The 12,424-nt window shown below is 39.8% G+C and overlaps 1 protein-coding gene across 1 annotated transcript; it reads left to right on the top strand.

Moving 5' to 3' along the window:
- The first annotated feature begins 319 nt into the window (after positions 1-319).
- LOC106604733 (START domain-containing protein 10) lies at positions 320-8,567 on the top strand. Its single transcript, XM_014199699.2, has 6 exons — positions 320-939; positions 1,449-1,596; positions 2,024-2,127; positions 2,506-2,623; positions 2,963-3,015; positions 7,225-8,567. Exons 1-6 carry the CDS (start codon positions 754-756, stop codon positions 7,438-7,440), a joined length of 825 nt encoding a protein of 274 aa, XP_014055174.1. The 5' UTR covers positions 320-753; the 3' UTR covers positions 7,441-8,567.
- Positions 8,568-12,424: the final 3,857 nt, after the last annotated feature.

The following is a 12,424-nucleotide window of genomic DNA, read 5'->3' as shown; positions in this document are numbered from 1 at the left end:
TGTCAGATTGTTGAGCAGCACGGTCTTGTTTCAAATACATCAATCAATATATATATATATATATATATATATTGTCTTGTAATTTATCTTTGACCTCTTTTTCATCCATTTCATATTGTCGGTCAAAGGTTATTAGCCCTAATGAATGGAATGTTGCCAAATCCATAGATGTATGGCCCTAATCATGCAATTCACAGTGCATCAGTGATTGTAACCAACGGGCCAGTTTCTGTGCCACGAGGACGGACATTTTTGTTGTTGCATAATATATTGTGCAATTTCAATACGACACAGCATTTTTGCATAATATATTGTGCATTTACTATACGACACAACATTTAGACTTTTATCGTGACTTCTTTGCCAAATAAACTGTATTTATTACTTGATATAGTTAGTTGAAAGGGGCGCGGCCGTGTTGAGAGGGGTGTAAAACTACAGGTAAAGAACACCCTGCCCTGGATTTTAAGTACGAAACACATTCAAAGGGTTCTGCGTTAGGCTGGAAACTTGATAGGCAAGGAATCTAACACAAAAATCCAGTCCAACTTGATATGCTAATCAGTGAGTATAAAACCGGATTTATCTCACTGTCACTACTAGAATAGCATTTTGTTAGAGGCAAGAGGGTCGGAGTGGATACACAACATCAATTCAGTGACTTTACTTGTAGCATTTCGCTTCTTCTTTTGCTCGTTAAGTAGGCTACCGCTTTTTCATTCATTCATAAAGATTTATTGTTGGATATAAATTATGTCTCGAGTTCTCTCGGGAATTATACCAGACGAGGCAGTCTTTGCAGACTTCAGAAGACAAGCCTTGTCAACGGACAACTGGTACAGCAAGTATGACAAGAACGGGATGGAGGTCTGGGTCGAGGTGGCCCCTGTAACATCCCCTCAAGGAAACAAAAACGTCCCAAAAGTTCACAAGATAAAAGTAAGGAAACCTTGGTTTGACTCACCTGTCAATTTGATGCACTGTAATGTAAAACTAACAGTATGAAGTCATGGCCATGGATCAGTCAAGTTGACAACTTTTTTATTTTCAATCAATTTAAACTTTAAATTATAAACAAAAATAGGGGCATGCTGTATTCCATCACGAATATCATAGTCTGAATAGACAATGCATTTTAAGGACAACATTTTTCTCTCTTTTCTCTACTTTCCAATGTATCTCAATCTCTAGTCTTTTGACATTTCCATGTCCCTTGGAGACAGCATGACACAGTCTTTCTGTTTTCCACCGCAACCCTTTTGTTTTTGTGGCAACATTATCACAAGAGCATCTAGGGCGTGTTTCCAACTTTCCATTATTATTGGTTTATCTGGTGTCATGTTTTATTATAGTGAATACTCAACAGATAAGAGCAGATCTAGTGACAGATCTAATTAATGTATTATTTTACTCCAATAATCAATTTACTTTTGCTGTTTGTATTTCAGTGCAGAATGACCATAAAAGATGTGTCGGCCGCCACGATGTACGACGTCCTTCATGATGGACAGTATCGCAGGAAGTGGGACCCCACCATGTTGGAGAGCTTTGACATTGCCCGTCTCTCACCTAACGCCGATATGGGTTACTACTCATGTGAGTTCCTCTTATCTGCTAGAGTTAAGTGTGCTGTTCCACATTTCTCTCTGTTGTTTTGTCTCTTCTCTCAGTGCAAGAACTTGACAGGTCAACTTTACTAATGATTGACATTAAACCACAGGTTCAAACATGAAATGACCACAGGTGAAAATGTGAAATAAATCTGGTATAAAGTCTCGTATTAAGATTCACTCCACCTTCCCCTTGCTTTAAGGAATCCCTTCCTCCATGGTACCCCTTCACCGAGTCTTCAGGAGTTCAGACAAGGCATGAGTGACCTGTTTTTCAGAGTGTATTTAGTCAACACGAGAGTCCAGTTGCTGCCTCTGAATCTTTGGTTACCCTGACATTGAAAGGCAGGGTGTGTTGTAAATGAGAAATCTTTCCTCAAGTTGTTTTACATTTGTTGTCCTGTTTTTTTCAGGGCTGTGTCCGAAGCCACTGAAGAACAGAGATGTGGTGACGCTGCGTTCGTGGCAGGTGACGGACGACGAGTATGTGATCATTAACTGCTCAGTCAAACACCCAGTATGTACGCCATGCACCTCCACCTCTGTCTGTAGACTTTGGCTCTTAGCAACCATCCAGTACATACAGCAGTCTGTCTTCAGTTACTAATAGTTACGGAATGTTACATCAGTGTACATATACGAGGACAATTAGTTGACGTTGAGCCATAGAAATGGTAGAGCCGAGACTCATTGCAATAAAAACATTTATTTTTTATTATTCATCCACAATAAAACCACCTCATCGTGTATAAAGTGTTTCTCACTCAATATGTGCCTGGAACCGTATGGACGCAGCATATTACAAGGTTGTTACATGAATGTGTTTCTTGTCATTCACATGGCTTCAGAGTATGCAAGTGATAACGTCTCAGCTGATTTGGTTATTTCTTCACAGAAATATCCTCCCAGAAAGGACCTTGTAAGAGCCATCTCCCTCCTGACTGGCTACCTAGTGAAGGCCATAGGACCCAATAGCTGCTCCTTTACCTACCTCTCACAGGCTGACCCCAAAGGTGAGACCCACCTTCCACTGACCTTTTTCAAATCCTATGCTTCAGTTGTCTTTTCTTTGTTGAAAGATATTTGATACAGAGTATGTTACGCTACAGGTACCACGCCTTCCCTGTGGCTCAGTTGGTAGAGCATGGTGTTTGCAATGCCAGCATGGTGTGTGCAACGCCAGGGTTGTGGGTTCGATTCCCACGAGGGGCCAGTACAAAAAAAAAAATGCATGAAATGCATTTGTATTCACTACTGTAAGTCGCTCTGGATAAGAGCGTCTGCTAAATTACTAAAATGTAAATGTAAGAGTTGCAGTTATTATGGATTATTTTGTTTATTCTGTATTTCAGGTTCTCTTCCAAAGTGGGTGGTGAACAAAGCATCTCAGGTTCTGGCTCCCAGGGTACGTGAATGACCTCAGACAACATTGTTATTAATCTCCCTTCGGCTAAATTCTTTAGCTTCTTTGTGTTTGACGACAGAGTTATAACAGGTTTTTAATTTAGCTCCAAAGCAACAGTCAGCCAATACCTGAGTCTGTGTTAGAGCTACAGTGATAATTCTTGTCTTTGAACTAGATAGTAAAAGTGTGCGAATCGACGCACAGCGAGTGTGGGTTTCAAGTCTCCTTAAATGACAATAGTAACCATAAAAACCCACTGGAAGGTCCTGCTCAGCTTTTGGGACAATGTAGTCTCTCAGGTAGAGCAACTGACTCTCAGCGGCCCTGTAGAACTCGTTTTCCTGGTTTCATAGCATGTGCAGCATTAAACTATTTAGGGCAAGGTGTATCTTTGTGTGTGAAACAAAGATTGTGTGTGTGGCTCATAGCTGTGATTCAATGCAAACCTTGACCTACTGATTAATGATCAACAGCTGGCTGCTCTTCAAAAGCCTGTTTGAATAGCACCCCACTTACGTGCATTGTAATATCATTACATTATATAAGTTAGTAAAACACAAATGATAGAGATCAAATACATGAAGTTGAAAGTATTCACACTCATTGTTACAGCCTGAATTCAAAATTGCTTTTTTTCACACATTTACACACAATAACCCATAATGCCGAAGTGAAAACGTGTTGCAGAAATTTTTGCAAATTTATTGAAAATGAAATACATAAATATCTAATTTACAAAAGTATTAACACCCCTGAGTTAATACTTTGTAGAAGCACATTTGGCAGCAATTACAGCTCTGTCTTTCTGGGTAAGTCTCTATGAGCTTTCCACACCTGGATTATGCAACATTTGCCCATTTGCCCTCCTCATTGGTTTTTAAGAGCATATACCATGTGCCATCTCCTCATTGGTTTTAAGAAGCATATACCCACGTGGGAGATTGAAAGATGAACTGACGACCACACTCCAGTCGGTTGTAGTAATGCACCATAAAGTTGGTTGCCAACCGCCATATAAAGTCCAAAGAAGTAAAAAAGAAGCCTGAGGAAAGAGGAGAGATGGACGAGAAAGGAATTCGATTTACTGTTTTATCTGTGGATTAACTGTCGGAGTAGAGGACCTTGTGCATTTCAGGTAAAATAACAACCCAATGTTTAAATCCTATGACAAATTAGCTAGCAACAGAAAGCTAGCTAGCTAAATTGCCATAAATGTTTATTGCTTTTCAACCTGTCCCCAAATTAATATTATTGGTTCAGAGTTTGTTTTGATATTTCAACCTGCGTGGCCTGATTGTGTCTGATGTGGGGGTACAAAATCAACATGCACGCGATGGCGCACTTAGGTGCGCGTTCGGTTTGGTTAGCATGTTACTTTAGTGCCTTGATGCAAACAGGATGCATGTTTTGTAAGATTTTTATTATGTACAGGCTTCCTTCTTTTTACTCTGTCAATCAGGTTAGTATTGGTATCATTGTCCATACCAATGAGTGGCAATTCTGGTTCATCCACTCCGCTTGAACTGAACTGATAATTATTTGCCTTCTAACTGTGACAACTCCAGACTGTGCACTGGTAGAAGAAGTGTTAGATACTAGGACCTGGTTGTTGATTGTGATATGCAGCTACTTTTAGAGACATTAGCAGCATCAGGTCTATTATCAATTTCGTATGTTTGGAATAATTCAGAACAAAGTTGAAGAATAGCCAGGATTGGCTGTTTGATATCCTGAATATGAATGAAAGTCAATAGAGGTGTATTTGTATGTTCTGTTTTAAAAAAAAATAACATTTTATTATAACATTTTACTCCAATACCTTGACTTTGTTGTCTTTAAGCCATTTTGACACAACTTTGAAAGTATGCTTGGGATCATTGTCCAATTGGAAGACCCATTTGCGACCAAGCTTTAACTTCCTGACTGATGTCTTGAGATGTTCCTTCAATATATCCACATAATTGTACTTCCTCATGATGCCATCTATTTTGTGAAGTGCACCAGTCCCTCCTGCAGCAAAGCACCCCCACAACATGATGCTGCCACCCCCGTGCTTCACGGTTGGGATGGTGTTCTTCGGCTTGCAAGCCTCCCCCTTTTTCCTCCAAACATAACGATGGTCATTAAGGCCAAACAGTTCTATTATTGTTTCATCAGACCAGAGGACATTTCTTCAAAAAGTACGATCTTTGTCCCCATGTGCAGTTGCAAACCGTAGTCTGGCTTTTTTATGGCGGTTTTGGAGCAGTGGCTTCTTCCTTGCTGAGCGACCTTTCAGGTTATGTCGATATAGGACTCGTTTTACTGTGGATATAGATACTTTTGTACCTGTTTCCTCCATCATCTTCACAAGGTCCTTTGCTGTTGTTCTGGGATTAATTTGCACTTTTCGCACCAAAGTACGTTCATTTCTAGGAGACAGAATGCGTCTCCTTCCTGAGCTTTATGATGGCTGCGTGGTCCCATGGTGTTTATACTTGCGTACTATTGTTTGTACAGATGAACGTGGTACCTTCAGGCGTTTGGAAATTGCTCCCAAGGATGAACCAGACTTGTGGAGGTCTACAATTTTGGCTGATTTCTTTTGATTTTCCCATGATGTCAAGCAAAGAGGCACTGAGTTTGAAGGTAGACCTTGAAATACATCCACAGGTACACCTCCAATTGACTCAAATGATGTCAATTAGCCTATCAGAATCTTCTAAAGGCATAACATAATTTTCTGTAATTTTCCAAGCGGTTTAAAGGCACAGTCAACTTAGTGTATGTAAACTTCTGACCCACTGGAATTGTGATACAGTGAATTATACGTGAAAAAATCTGTCTGTAAACAATTGTTGGAAAAATTACTTGTGTCATGCACAAAGTAGATGTCCTAACCGACTTGCCAAAACTATAGTTTGTTAACAAGAAATATGTGGAGTGGTTGAAAAACAAGTTTTAATGACTCCAACCTAAGTGTATGTAAACTTCCGACTTCAACTGTATATTAAGCAAACCAGACTGCACAGTTTTCTTGTTTTTTTTAAATTTACTTACGGATAGCCAGTGGTACACTCCAACACATTTAGACATAATTTACAAATGAAGCTTTTGTGTTTAGTGAGTCCGCCAGATCAGAGGCGGTAGAGATGACCAGGGATGTTCTCTTGATAAGTGTATGAATTGGACCATTTTCGTGTCCTGTTAAGCATTCAAAATGTAACAAGTACTTTTGGCTGTCAGGGAAAATGTATGCAGTAAAAAGTACATTATTTTCTTTAGGAATGTAATGAAGTAAAAGTAACAGTTGTCAAAAAATATAAATAGGAAAGTACAGATATCCCCCCAAAAATACTTAAGTTGTACTTTAAAGTGTTTTTACTTAAGTACTTTACACCACTGAACTTATTATGTGACTTTACACCTGAACTTATTTAGGCTTACTATAACAAAAGGGTTGAATACTTGACTCAAGACATTTCAGCTTTTCAGTTGTAAAAAAATCTAAAAACATAATTCCACTTTGGCATTATGTGGTATTGTGTGTAGGCCAGTGACAAACACATCTAAATGTAATCCATTTTAAATTCAGGCTGTAGCATAACAAAATGTGAAAAAGTCAAGGGGTGTGAATACTTTCTGATGGCTCTGAGTATACAAAACATTAAGAACACCTGCTCTTTCCATGACATAGACTGACCAGGTGAATCCAGTTGAAAGCTATTATCCCTTATTGATGCCACTTGTTAAATCCACTTCAATCAGTGTAGATGAAGGGGAGGAGACAGGCTAAATAAGGATGTTTAAGCCCTGAGGCAATTGAGACATGGATTGTGTGTTTGTGTGTATGTGTGCCATTCAGAGGGTGAATGGGCAAGACAAAAGATTTAAGTGCCTTTGAACGGGCTATGGTAGTAGGTGCCAAAAACTGCAACGCTGCTGGGAACTTTCACACTCAACATTTTCCTGTGTGTATCAAGAATGGTTGCCCCACCCAAAGGACATCCACCCAACTTGGGCACAACTGTGGGAAGCATTGGAGTCAACATGGGGGGGTGGTGTGCAACTCAATATTAGGAAGGTGTTCTTAATGTTTTGTACACTCACTGTACACGTATATGCCTCTGGACAGAACTGTATGAAAGTGCAGTAAATGCAGTAAGTGAGGGGGAAAAACTAGGCTGGGGCTCAGCTCTAGGTTTCTGACACCCTCCTCTCTCCCTGCAGGTGCTGAAGTGCGTTCACAAGGCCGGCCAGAGCTACCCCGAGTGGAAGAAGCAGAATTCTCCGGATCAGAAGCCCTGGTTGTACCCAGAGCAGAGCATCCTGCCCATGATGGACCCATCTGAGCTGACCATCCAGCGGGCGGACTCTCTGGAGAACGTTGACGAGAGCACACAGCTTGACATTCAGGAGGGCGACAAGACAGAGGATAGCAGCTGAGCACATCTGTCAGAGGGGATGAAACCTAGCCAAGAGAGCCAAGAGAGGATGGATGGACACGCTCACACAGACCTAAAGACGGAAGTCTTTGACCTCTCCACGGCACTTGATCCCAATCTTTAAAGTCTCCGATCTACCCCCAATTAATTTTGTATTTATCCTGTTTTGACCTTATAAACCACCATTTGTGTGTTTATGGGTGATCAAGAGAATGAACAGCTTCCATCTGTTTGGCCTTATGAAGCGGAAACATCATACCAATGAGTGGCAATTCTGGTTCATCCACTCCGCTTGAACTGAACTGATAATTATTTGCCAACTAACTGTGACAACTCCAGACAGTGCACTGGTAGAAGAAGTGTTAGATACTAGGACCTGGTTGTTGATTGTGATATGCAGCTACTTTTAGAAACATTAGCAGCATCAGGTCTATTATCAATTTCATATGTTTGGAATAATTCAGAACAAAGTTGAAGAATAGCCAGGATTGGCTGTTTGATATCCTGAGTATGAATGAAAGTCAATAGAGGTGTATTTGTATGTTCTGTTTTAAAAAAAATAACATTTTATTGGTAACGTATTTATTGAGCTACATTGTATAGACTTTACTATTCTCCTGATCAACGTGCACGTGGTAGCCAAGAGTATGGTTCACCCTCCACATGGATAGACAGAGTGTCTATCCATGTGGGTTCTCATATCGATATTTATTGAAATGTTGTGCAATCTGGGAGGGAGTTAATTCCATTGCTCGTTATGTACACTTGGGGGTTATGTATGCCTTGGTTTACTGTAGGCACTGAATAAAGGATCCAATGGTGACTTCATTCAATGGAAATCTTTTCAGTAATATCACACTTAGCATTTTATCAAATGTACAGAGTGAGATATTAATTTATTAAGTGAATTGTACGATATATATTTTTTGGGTGTTATTACCTAAAGGATTGGAATTGCCGTCATAGATCTAAGCCCTTTAAAGTGTATTTATTGTCATAAAGTTACATTCAAATAATGTCATGACAGAGCAAGCAAGGATCTTGAAGTTAGCCTTGCAAACTGAGCTGTCGAACTTGACTTTGAAGACAAATGATAGTAACTTTTTTAATAATAAATCACAGATAAGATTTGCGTGTATGTGCGTAATTACTTTGATTTGGTTTGCCAGTCAGGATGTCTTTATGGTGAGTCAGTCAACATAAACTCAAAGTGGAACAATTAGTTATTCTACTGTCGTGTAGTGGAGCAATATAAGAAGGCCTGTTTTTGGTGTTGGTGTTATCAGGGCAGCTGCATGTGTAGCATGGTCTGGTTAACCTACATGTTGAGTCAGCTTCTGTAGCCATGTAGTAATGATTCTTTCATTGAAGAAAGCATATAAAAGCATATCAAATTAGGTTACTGGGAAGCTTGAGAAGCTTGATTGATTTAGTATTCTACAAGAACGTGACCTGTGAAGTGGGTCAGGACAGATAGAGTATCCTGACTCCATCTGTACGGGCATTAATGGACACGACAGTGATTTAGAGTCACTAGCCCATCTATTTCAGACATGTTAAAACAGATTTGGAACTCATTCTGTGCTGACAATTTATTAGTGAGGGACCATGAACTGTGGCACAGAACACAAAATGTGATTTTGTTTCACGTATTGAGCTTCATACAAGGCAATTGGTGTCGCCATAGTTGAATGAGGAATGTTGGCACCTTAATAGTCGACAGGTTATGTGAAATATAATTTAAGGTAGTTAATAACACTAACAGTTAGTAGTCTGAAACAATGCCTGCATCTTAGATAACCTCTAAACATTTCATCCATAGTTTACACAGAATAAAAGACATTATCAGGTCCTTGGTGCATTATATTGCAATTGTTTTTATAGTTTTTTTTAAAAAGTAGACAAAAACAGAACATAATTTACAGTAACAGAACATCAATAAAGCAACAGGTTACATTGATACTATCCTATGCAACAGCCGTTGGACAAAAAAAAATACAAAAAATCTATATAAGTACATGGATGTAAATATAAATAATAAATATAAATTATAAAAGGATATGGGGGGATTGCAGAGGCTACATTAAGTTCTCAGCGCAGAGGTTACGCTCAAAGTAGTCGCAAAATGGCTGCCAGACCTTATAAAACTTTTGAGAGGAGCCACGGGTAGAATATTTTAGCGTCTCAAGTTTAAGATGGGCCATAACATCCCTAACCCAGAGAGATACTCCGCCAACCCAGTTTAAGATGGACCATAACATCCATAACCCAGTTTAAGTGGCGGTGTATCTGACTTCCACTCAAAAAGAAGAAGTGGGTGTGCCAGAAGGGACGAGAAGGCTATGGCCTCTGCTTGGGTCCTAACCCGAAAAGAGCGACGGAGAGATCTGGGGCAATTTCCTTATTGCATATACAGTAAATGAGAAAGTCTGAAAGATAAATGGACAGAATGGAACTAGCGTCAGCATGACCAGTGCATATGATACACAGTGCCTGATGGCATCTAGAGCAGGTTGGGTCTATATCGGGATACAATCTGGCAAGTCTACTCCTGCAAAAGTGTAGGCGATTAAATGCTTTAAACTGTAGTAACCCATGTCTAATGCAGATAGAGGATGAGTGTATCCTGTCAATTGCAGAATGCCAGGTGATATCGGAGATCTCGCTTCCAAACTCTTCTTCCCAATAATGCTTTACATGGTCAAGAGTGGGGCATGCCATACTCTGAATAATGTCAAACAGCATTGAAATGTGTCCCTTTGCATAGGGATCCAGGTTCAAACATTCTTCAAGACAGCTAGTGGGAGGGAGAGATGGGAAAGAGGGGAAGGTCTTTTTTGTTGCGAATCTGCAGGTACCTGAAGAAGTGTGTCTGGGGTATACTGTGCTCTCTAACTAGATGTTCAAAGGGGATGAATAATCTGTCATGGAAAAGGTATTTTACACTCTCAAACCTTTCTGAAACCATAGCTGGAATGCTGTGTCTATGAAAGAAGGAGTGTAGAGTGTGTTGGAAATAAAAGGCATGGATGAGATAGCTTGTTTATGTCCAAAGTGGATCCTAAGCATAAACTAAATCCTGAGTGAGGGTCACTCAATATTGTTTGAGTGATATTGTTTACTCAATGGTAAGGAGACAGAGACTAAGGAAACCGGGGATGTTTGACGTGAGTGCTTTTCCATAAGGGACCACACCGGTCCTTCCCCTTCGAAGAATGTAGAGACCCAAAAGGTTATCTTGTGAATATTGGCAGCGCAGTAGTAATGGAGGAAATTGGGTAGGGCAAGACCGTGCAATCTTATTATTCCAACTGAAAGTAGATCACAGGAGGTTGGTGGCACCTTAATTGGGGAGGACGAGCTCGTTGTAATGGCAGGAGCGGAATCAGTGGAATGGTATCAAATACATCAAACACATGGTTTCCATGTGTTTGATGCCATTCCATTCGCTCCTTTCCAACTATTATTATGAGCCGTCCTCCCCTCAGCAGCCTTCGCTGAAGTAGATACAGCATACAGTACAGTGCATTCGGAGTATTTAGACCCCTTGACTTTTTACACATTTTGTTACGTTACAGCCTTATTCTAAAATGGATTAAATTATATTTTTTCCTCATTAATCTACACACAATACCCCATAACAACAAAGCAAAAACAGGTTTTTAGAAATGTTTGCTAATTTATCAAAATAAAAAATACATTATTTGCATTAGTATTCAGACCCTTTGCTATGAGACTCTAAAGTGAGCTCAGGTGCATCCTGTTTCCATTGATCATACTTGAGATGTTTCTACAACTTCATTGGTTTCCTCCTGTGGTCAATTCAATTGATTGGACATGATTTGGAAAGGCACACACCTCTCTATAAAACGTCCCACAGTTGCAAGTGCATGTCAGAGGAAAAACCAAGCCATGATGTTGAAGGAATTGTCTGCAGAGCTACGAGACAGGATTGTATTGAGACACAGATCTGGAGAAGGGTAACAAAAACAAAAAGATTATGCTGCTTTGAAGGTCCAAAAGAACACAGTGGCCTCCATCATTCTTATATGGAAATAGTTTGGAACCACCAATGACCATCTTGACCGAGCTGACTCTAACAGCGAGTGATGTGGGGAGTGTCGTCCAGCGATTGAGGTCCTGCATAGCCTTCGCCAAAGCTGGCTTGAAATGAAAAAGTAACAGGTCTTTGAATTTCCAAGTCCCACAGAGCCCTAAATAAGTATTGGAAGCTACCGTGAAAGGATATGAATTCAAAGATATAGCTATTGCTTGCTTATTGATCGGAAAGAGTACTCTTTTTGTGAAATTGACTTTGTAACCTGAAACATTGCCAAATCTAGAAGTTACAGTACCAGTCAAAAGTTTGGACACACCTACTAATTCAAGGGTTTTTTCTTTATTTCTACTATTTTCTACATTGTAGAATAAGAGTGGAGACATCAAAACTATGAATTAAGACATATGGAATCATGTAGTAACCAAAAAAGTGTTAAACAAATCAAAATATATTTTATATTTGAGATTCCTCAAAGCAGCCAGCCTTTGCCTTGATGACAGCTTTGCACACTCTTGGCATTCTCTCAACTTTCAGCGGTTCCCATAGGGTGCACATACTTGTCTCTGGTAGCCGGTTGACCTCAAGGAAAAAATCAATTTGGGCCGATATGTGTGTTAAATTCTTCATCTGAGATGATACGTGGATTGAGTCACCAAGTGCATTGTGGGAGAACATTATCAGGAAAACACAATACCATTACCACTGGGCTGTAGTCCGAGATGGCAATACCCTCATAATCAGTGGACTTTAGTATCAGGAGCAACTTGTTGTCTAGGAGGAAAATATCAATTCTGGAACACGTCCGATGGACTTTGGAAAAGAAAGAATATTGTTAAGATGTAGGATTTTTTTTTTATCTCCAGGGGTCTGTTACACCATATGCCTGGTTAAACGAATGAATAACATCTGCTGATTTAGAAAGGGA

Source organism: Salmo salar, chromosome ssa05, assembly GCF_905237065.1.
Source record: "Salmo salar chromosome ssa05, Ssal_v3.1, whole genome shotgun sequence".
Lineage (NCBI taxonomy): Eukaryota > Metazoa > Chordata > Actinopteri > Salmoniformes > Salmonidae > Salmo > Salmo salar.
This window is presented reverse-complemented; position numbering and strand designations above follow the sequence as displayed.

What these genes read in the sequence shown, in the direction of transcription:
- LOC106604733 (XM_014199699.2), top strand. Translation starts at nt 754, where the DNA reads ATGTCTCGAGTTCTCTCGGGAATTATACCAGACGAGGCAGTCTTTGCA. An exon ending in CGATATGGGTTACTACTCAT is followed by an intron (nt 1,597 to 2,023) that starts GTGAGTTCCTCT and finishes TGTTTTTTTCAG; the next exon opens with GGCTGTGTCCGAAGCCACTG. An exon ending in CTCACAGGCTGACCCCAAAG is followed by an intron (nt 2,624 to 2,962) that starts GTGAGACCCACC and finishes TCTGTATTTCAG; the next exon opens with GTTCTCTTCCAAAGTGGGTG.